General features: G+C 36.9%; 1 protein-coding gene across 1 annotated transcript; it reads left to right on the plus strand.

Annotated features, from left to right (window-relative positions):
- The first annotated feature begins 5557 nt into the window (after window positions 1–5557).
- Window positions 5558–6190, plus strand: LOC110464323. The gene has a single exon (XM_021519499.1). It carries the CDS (start codon window positions 5558–5560, stop codon window positions 6188–6190), a length of 633 nt encoding a protein of 210 aa, XP_021375174.1.
- The last annotated feature ends 2646 nt before the right edge of the window (window positions 6191–8836 follow it).

Consider the following 8836-nt stretch of genomic DNA (forward strand, 5'->3'; position numbering starts at 1 on the left):
TCAATTTGAACTGATTAACTCAAACAAATCAGGAATACGTGATGATATGTGTCCCACAATAAAAACAATATTTATATCATTTGTCATAACACCACATTACTATTAAAACGTATGTAACTCGGATAGTCTACCGTAAAAGACATACAAAATATTACCAAAAGGATAAAAATCTCAATTTTCTTTGATATTTGTCAATGAAACAATACAAAACTGTAAATTTACTGAATTTGAGAAGAGAACAAAAATGTTTCTACTTTAATATCGTTACCAGAAATATGAAAAGATCACATTTTATCTTTTATTTACAGTATTTACTTTTAAAGCGGATTACACTGAGTCATATAGAAAGCTGGGTCAAAAATGCCTATAAATGTCAAATAACTGCAATATAACTGCTTACTATCTGAGTAATCTTCATTTGTACTTTTCAACCAAGTAACTAACTCATTTTGAAATCTGGAGAAATGACAACAACTGGTTCACCTGTTGTCAGTATTATGTGTCCGAGCAGAATGCTGTGCTGGGTGCCTTCGGCATGGTATTTCAGTGAGATAGCACTTTAAAGTCCACATCAGATTCGCGCTTTCACAATGAGGGAACTATACCACCCTACTCTTCGCCGCAAGACATACACGCATGAACGCTTACACCACACACATGGAGGCACGTCCTTTAATGACCTTAGCTGTTTATAGGACGTTAAACAATATAAAACCAAACCAAACCACATTTCGGTCGATCTGATTTACATTGACTGTATAGACAACGCACATTGAGCAAACATACTAGTGATAGTTGGTTATGCTGCTTCAACTAAATTCGAGTTAGTTGATATTCTAATGTTTAAAGATACGATGTTTAACGATTGTCTCTCTTAAGTTTAAGAACTATTTAACGAGAGTTAGACAACATGATAATCAACCTCCCATGACGTCCAGATATCGTATCTAGAAAATCATTTGTTTCTCTTGGGAATACATTTTTTCTGATTCTGATCGGGGAATCATAACATCACAATGGGAGATTACATCGCAAGGCATTGCTACTTGACGTCACATTTAGAAGATCAACCAACAAATTGACGTCCAGTGTGCTACCAACTAATTGGTAACAAATGTTAACCAACTTCCAGCAGGTTAATCCAATGAGTTGGGAGCGAGGAAACCGATAGTGGTTGTAGAAGAAAACTGTATATACCTGTATATATTGTATGTGCAGAGTAGAAGTCTTACATAAGACATTACTTTAAAGTAATACATGTTTGTTCCTGCGTCATATAAATATTTCATGCACTCTCACAAAATACATATTCTTATCAATTTAACTATATCTTTTGTCTTGCCCAGGTCATTGTATTCCTATTGTTTCCTTTCTGAGCTCTTTGTTATTGCATTGCAGGAGGAAATGCTGAAGTATTACAAGTATGGAAACAAGAAGGCCGAGTGGTTGTTCTTGGATTAAATTTCGTTTTCGCCGTTGGAAGTGTTATTGCCCCTCTGGTTGTGGCACCCTTCTTAATTGAGCTTAAAGATGAAGGATTAAAAAATACGTCCTCCTCGTCCTTGGTTACATCGTCCTACCTACTAAACAAAACGGAAATAAACAAGACACATGACAACAATGCAACAAACCTACGAGATTATGCGTCTTCCCCACAGTCAAATATATACATTCCATTCTCTCTCACCGGGGGTCTTTCACTTATAGTTGCTTCATTATTCGTTATTGCATATTTGAAATATGACATAAAAAATAAAAGTCGCATTATTTCAGCAGATACTGATATGAAGGCAAGGAATTTACCGAAATCAACTAAAGTTGTGATGCTGTTGATCATTAGTACAATATTTCTCGTACATAATGCTATTGTTGACACCTTTATAGGGTTGCTTTCGTCCTATTGCGTAGAACATTTTCATTGGACGAAAAAGGAGGGAGGTTATATTTCGACAACCTTTTTTTTGTTTGTACTTGGAGCTCGTTTCATTTCAATAACGTTTGAAAAATATTTGAACACGTTAGTATGTCTAGCGGTTAATTTGACTTTGATGTTCCTGTCTATCCTGGGACTCCTGTTCATGTCATTACACCTGTTGGACAGTGGTGTTTAGGTTTTTGTATCTCTGTTTGGCTTCTCTAATTCCTGTGTATTTGCCCTCCTGTTAAGCTGGACAAACGAGTACGTTGCCATGGTGACAGGGAAAATATCGTCCCTCTTTTTTGTAAGTGCTATGATAGGTAGTGCACTAAATCCATTATTTATAAGCTTTCTGATGAAGCAGTTTGGTCTCATCTGGTTTTGCTATCTATACCTAATCGAGATAATCGTACAACTTTTACTATTTACCGCAGGGGTGTTTGGTACGAAATACATTGTAAAGAAATTCGGTAAAACTTTCCCTTTACGTCCATGACTCTTGTATCAGATTTGTTCCGAATTCAGAAAAATAACCTCGGTTGTAAATTTACATGCACGTCGAAAGTTAGATATCAAAACAAATCAAATTGTGTTATTATAACCTTTAACCCCTGTCACGTAGACAGTGTTACAAACAGTACGAGTCATGTTTAATCCTATAATAGTATGTAGCGTGCATATCATTTTAGTGACTATTAAATACATTCATCCGTCCACTTCATCATTCTAACAATATGTCTTCTTCAAACGTCTGTTCTTTTTCCGTCAGAGAGATGGTTAAAAATATAGTTCATTTATATTTATACCATTTTCAGTTCTAACAAAGACCATACTGAACTATAACTATATGTTACATTCACTTTATTTTAAACACACTACTACAGATATACACCTTGATAGACATACCATTTAATAAAGAACATTTGATATAGCGCCCTATTTAGCTAACATAAGCCACTCTAAAGCGCTTTACAGTACATAGATATACAATTAATACAATTATGATATACAATTGTTGAGGAATTCGCAGTTGCTGCCTTATCAGGCGCTAACTACTAGTCCTATGCCACCTGGCTAATATCTCCCTATGTGTATATGCCTGCGTGTGTGCTGGAGATGTATTGTGTTCTGTTTGTAGTGGGACCGTACTTCCAACGACATCTTTTATAGTGCCACCTCACTTGAATGCTACATCACAGATACCGCAACATCCAACCCAGAACATTTTATACTCCCCCTGGGTTGTTGGAGTTGTGTGGGCAGGAGCAAAACACTTTCTCTGATATTCCATGCGCGCGACGACTTCGGGGATCGAACCCCGGCCGCCTGCGTGGAAGGCCGAAGTGTTAAACACTCAACCAATCCGCCCATTTGCAGGTTAAGACAATGATAAACAAACCATTTCAGATTAAGACAATGATTAACGTACAACTACAGCTACATACTATGATAAAAATACTAGTATAGATATATACTATTATTGTCATCCAACTACCGGCATATTCCACGGCTAACATACCACTTCAGGTATATATCATGAATAAATGTATCACTACAGGTATAAACAATGTCAAACATATTACTACAGGTAAAGACTATAATACAAATACAACTACATTAATAGACCACGATAAGGATGCCACTACAGGTATAGACCATTATAGACATACCAATACCGGTATAGACCATGATTAATATATCACTACAGGTAAAATATATTACTACAGGTAACGACTATAATAGAAAATAGGTCGAATTCATTAATAGACCATGATAAACATGCCACTCCGCTACAGGTATAGACAATGATAGACAAATCACTACATGTAAAGACTATGATAGAGATACCAGTAGATACCAGTACCGGTAGATATCATGATAGACACGCTAGTACTGGTAGAGATCATGATAGACACACTAGTACCGGTAGATACCATGATAGACACGCTAGTACTGGTAGAGACCATGATAGACACACTAGTACTGGTAGATATCATGATAGACACGCTAGTACTGGAAGAGACCATGATAGACACACTAGTACCGGTAGATACCATGATAGACACGCTAGTACTGGTAGAGACCATGATAGACATACCAGTACCGGTAGAGACCATGATAGACACACTAGTACCGGGAGATATCATGATAGACATACCAGTACCGGTACAGACCATGATAGACACACTAGTACCGATAGATACCTTGATAGACATATCAGTACCGGTAGAGACCATGATAGACATACCAGTACCGGTAGAGACCATGATAGACACACTAGTACCGGTAGAGACCATGATAGACACACCAGTACCGGTAGAGACCATGTTTAACATATCTCTACAGATTGATACAATGATACATATTCCTTCAGATAAAGTCAATATTTAACACACCACTACAGCTACATACTATGATAAAAATACTAGTATAGATATATACTATTATTGTCATCCAACTACCGGCATATTCCACGGCTAACATACCACTTCAGGTATATATCATGAATAAATGTATCACTACAGGTATAAACAATGTCAAACATATTACTACAGGTAAAGACTATAATACAAATACAACTACATTAATAGACCACGATAAGGATGCCACTATAGGTATAGACCATTATCAATATACCGCTACAGGTATAAACAATGTCAAACATATTACTACAGGTAAAGACTATAATACAAATACCACTACATTAATAGACCAGATAAGGATGCCACTACAGGTATAGACCATGACAGACATACCAATACCGGTATAGGCCATGATCAATATATCACTACAGGTAAAATATATTACTACAGGTAACGACTATAATAGAAAATAGGTCAAATTCATTAATAGACCATGATAAACATGCCACTCCGCTACAGGTATAGACAATGATAGACAAATCACTACATGTAAAGACTATGATAGAGATACCAGTACTGGTACAGACCATGATAAACATACCAGTACCGGTAGATACCATGATAGACAGACTAGAACCGGTACAGACCATGATAGACACACCAGTACCGGTAGATACCATGATAGACACACTAGTACCGGTAGATTCCATGATATACATACCAGTACCGGTAGATACAATGATAGACACACTAGTACCGGTAGATACCAGGATAGACACACTAGTACCGGTAGATGCCATGATAGACACACTAGTACCGGTAGATTCCATGATATACATACCAGTACCGGTAGATACCATCATAGACACACTAGTACCGGTAGATACCATGATAGACACACTAGTACTGGTAGAGACCATGATATACATACCAGTACCGGTAGAGACCATCATATACACACTAGTACTGGTAGAGACCATGATAGACACACTAGTACCGGTAGATATCATGATAGACATACCAGTACCGGTAGATATCATTATAGACACACTAGTACTGGTAGAGACCATGATAGACACACTAGTACCGGTAGATACCATGATAGACATACCAATACCGGTATAGACCATGATCAATATATCACTACAGGTAAAATATATTACTACAGGTAACGACTATAATAGAAAATAGGTCAAACTCATTAATAGACCACGATAAACATGCCACTCCGCTACAGGTATAGACAATGATAGACAAATCACTACATGTAAAGACTATGATAGAGATACCAGTACCGGTACAGACCATGATAGACATACCAGTACCGGTAGATACCATGATAGACACACCAGTACCGGTACAGACCATGATAGACACACTAGAACCGGTACAGACCATGATAGACATACCAGTACCGGTAGATACCATGATAGACACACTAGTACCGATAGATACCATGATAGACACACTAGTACCGGTAGATACCATGATAGACACACTAGTACTGGTAGATACCATGATATACATACCAGTACCGGTAGAGACCATCATAGACACACTAGTACTGGTAGAGACCATGATAGACACACTAGTACCGGGAGATATCATTATAGACATACCAGTACCGGTACAGACCATGATAGACATACCAGTACCGGTAGAGACCATGATAGACATACCAGTACCGGTAGAGACCATGATAGACATACCAGTACCGGTAGATACCATGATAGACACACTAGTACCGATAGATACCATGATAGACACACTAGAACCGGTAGAGACCATGATAGACACACTAGTACCGGTAGATATCATTATAGACATACCAGTACCGGTAGAGACCATGATAGACATACCAGTACCGGTAGAGACCACGATAGACACACTAGTACCGGTAGAGACCTGATAGACACGCTAGTACTGGTAGATATCATGATAGACACACTAGAACCGGTACAGACCATGATAGACATACCAGTACCGGTAAATACCATGATAGACACACTAGTACCGATAGATACCATGATAGACACACTAGTACCGGTAGATATCATTATAGACATACCAGTACCGGTAGAGACCATGATAGACATACCAGTACCGGTAGAGACCATGATAGACATACCAGTATCGGTACAGACCATGATAGACACACCAGTACCGGTAGAGACCATGTTTAACATATATCTACAGGTTTATACAATGATACATATTCCTTCAGATAAAGTCAATATTTAACACACCACTACAGAAATTGACTATGATAAAACTACCACTGTCGGCATAGTCCACGTTAAATATACCACTACAGGTATATACCATGATCAATACACCACTACAGGCTTAGTTTAGTTTAGTTTATTGGCCTTTAGCCTTTCGGCTAATCAGCATAAACATTACAATACATTTTACAAAATTGAGTGAGTGATACACAGCAATACAGACATATTATGGAGGATGGACAATATGTGTAATTATTCATTTGATCTCAGTTGTGAAGCAGATATTAAAAATTTGGAAAGATTATTCAATTTCCTCTTACTTCTAACAGGAAGTTAATTAATTAATTTTTACATAGACGGTCTAATTCTGTAATATCTGTCAATGTATTGTGTTCTTACTTCGTTGTAAAATGGACAAACAAGAATAAAATGCAATTCGTCCTTTAAACAAAGTCTTTCATTACGAGGTATTCTCTCATATCTGCCCCTTTCTATACGAAGGTCGTGTGAAGATAATCTAAATTTCGCAATGGTTAAAATACAAGATTCAGGAAAAGATTTACAAAGATAATACTGAAGACAATTAACCTCGGGCTGACATCTATATAAAAACATTTCGTAGAGTTTTCAAAAATAATGTTCATATTTTGTATAAAAATATCACGTAGACGTACGTAGTTTAACGTCCATTATAAATTGATTCTTACATACAACTTTCTGATCATACCAAACATATTCAAAACCTAGAGACATTAACATTGATTTCACATTACTAAGCCAGTTGGCCTTTGTATTTACTTCAGACAACATATCATTATACAAGGCTTTCAAAATTCAGTTATCTGTTTCAAGTAATTTCAACCATAGACCTAAATTAACGGGACCGCCGACTCCATGACGTCACGCTCTATAATCAACCAAGGAGCTTCCCGATGTTCGCAGCGCCCCCACCGGGTGGTATAGAAAGCAACTTCCGGTTTGCTCCAGGGGTAAAACAATGGGTGGCAAACACTGTTGTGTGGTCGGTTGTACCAACTCCAGTAAGAAAACAGGACAGTGTATTAATTACTTTGGCTTTCCCAAAGATGCAGAATGGCGGTCAACATTGATAGCAGCCGTAAATCGGTGTGATTCGGGGTTTAGCCCTGACAGCATACACATTTGTTCGGCCCATTTTGAGCCAAGTTGCCTTCTATCACATAATTGAAAAAGTCTAGGTTTAATATCAAAATATGATTTGTTTAATTGTTGATGAATAACTTAGGATTATAAAAATAAAATACAATGATTGTTTTTTCTTTTAATATTGTATAAATTTATAATATTTAAATAATGTCACTGAATAAGAACCTTTTAGTATACGGGGAAACGTTCGCTCGGCAGTAAACAAGCCCTCACATAAGTGATGATACAATCCTTTTTTTTTTCCCAGTGTTAAAGAGATATGGCGGGTTGCTATGCCTATTTCCCCAAAGCTATGTTACGCTAGTGCGCGCATCCAACCGTGCACTGTTATGACGCGTCCTCAGGTATTTTTTTTTATACAGGTAGCAATATCGGAATCCCGTGTCTAAGAATAGATAATTGTAAACAGACCACATATTTGGTATTTCGGCATTATTTGTTGGTGTTTAAGCACTTGACATAATTACTATTGCCAGTTGGAGGGTAAAACAATTCATAAATTTCATCAAAAATAGTCTTACCTACAAAGCGTAGCTGTACTGTACACGTGTACAGGGATTTGTTGACATGCTTCGATAAAAGTATGTCGCACTAAATAATAAAGAAATTATTACTAACAAAACTGATAAATCAATAGGTATGTTATTAAAATGAAAACAAAATGTTCCATCGATTTAAAAAAAACACTATTGCCTTATTAAGGAAAATGATCACATGCCTAAATATTTTAAAAAATAAACTGAAGGAGGAATCGAACCTGCACCGTTTATTTTCTAGTCGCAAGTAAACTGCGTTACACATTTGGCTACATAGAACATATAGATATTGGCAATTACAAACTTATCTAACCCGAGAAACACCGGTCGCAGTTCAGAGAAACTTGATCACCCCTGTTTTCCATTATTTTGAGCACTTTCCCAAAGAAGGACCACTTTTCCGTAATACGATTTGTTTTTGCAAATTACATCACGGTCACAAAAAGTTTATTCAAAAGTTGGTCCTCGGATGGGAAAGTGTTGAAAGTATTTTTTAAGTCCGGGAAACCCCATCACTTTCATAGATATAGTGTATATGGCTATATTTGCAGTATCATATTAGCAATACCTAATTTCTCAGCAGTTTCAAAATTCATATTCAATTGGTTT

This window comes from Mizuhopecten yessoensis, unplaced genomic scaffold, assembly GCF_002113885.1.
Source record: "Mizuhopecten yessoensis strain PY_sf001 unplaced genomic scaffold, ASM211388v2 scaffold10985, whole genome shotgun sequence".
NCBI classification, from domain to species: Eukaryota; Metazoa; Mollusca; class Bivalvia; order Pectinida; family Pectinidae; genus Mizuhopecten; species Mizuhopecten yessoensis.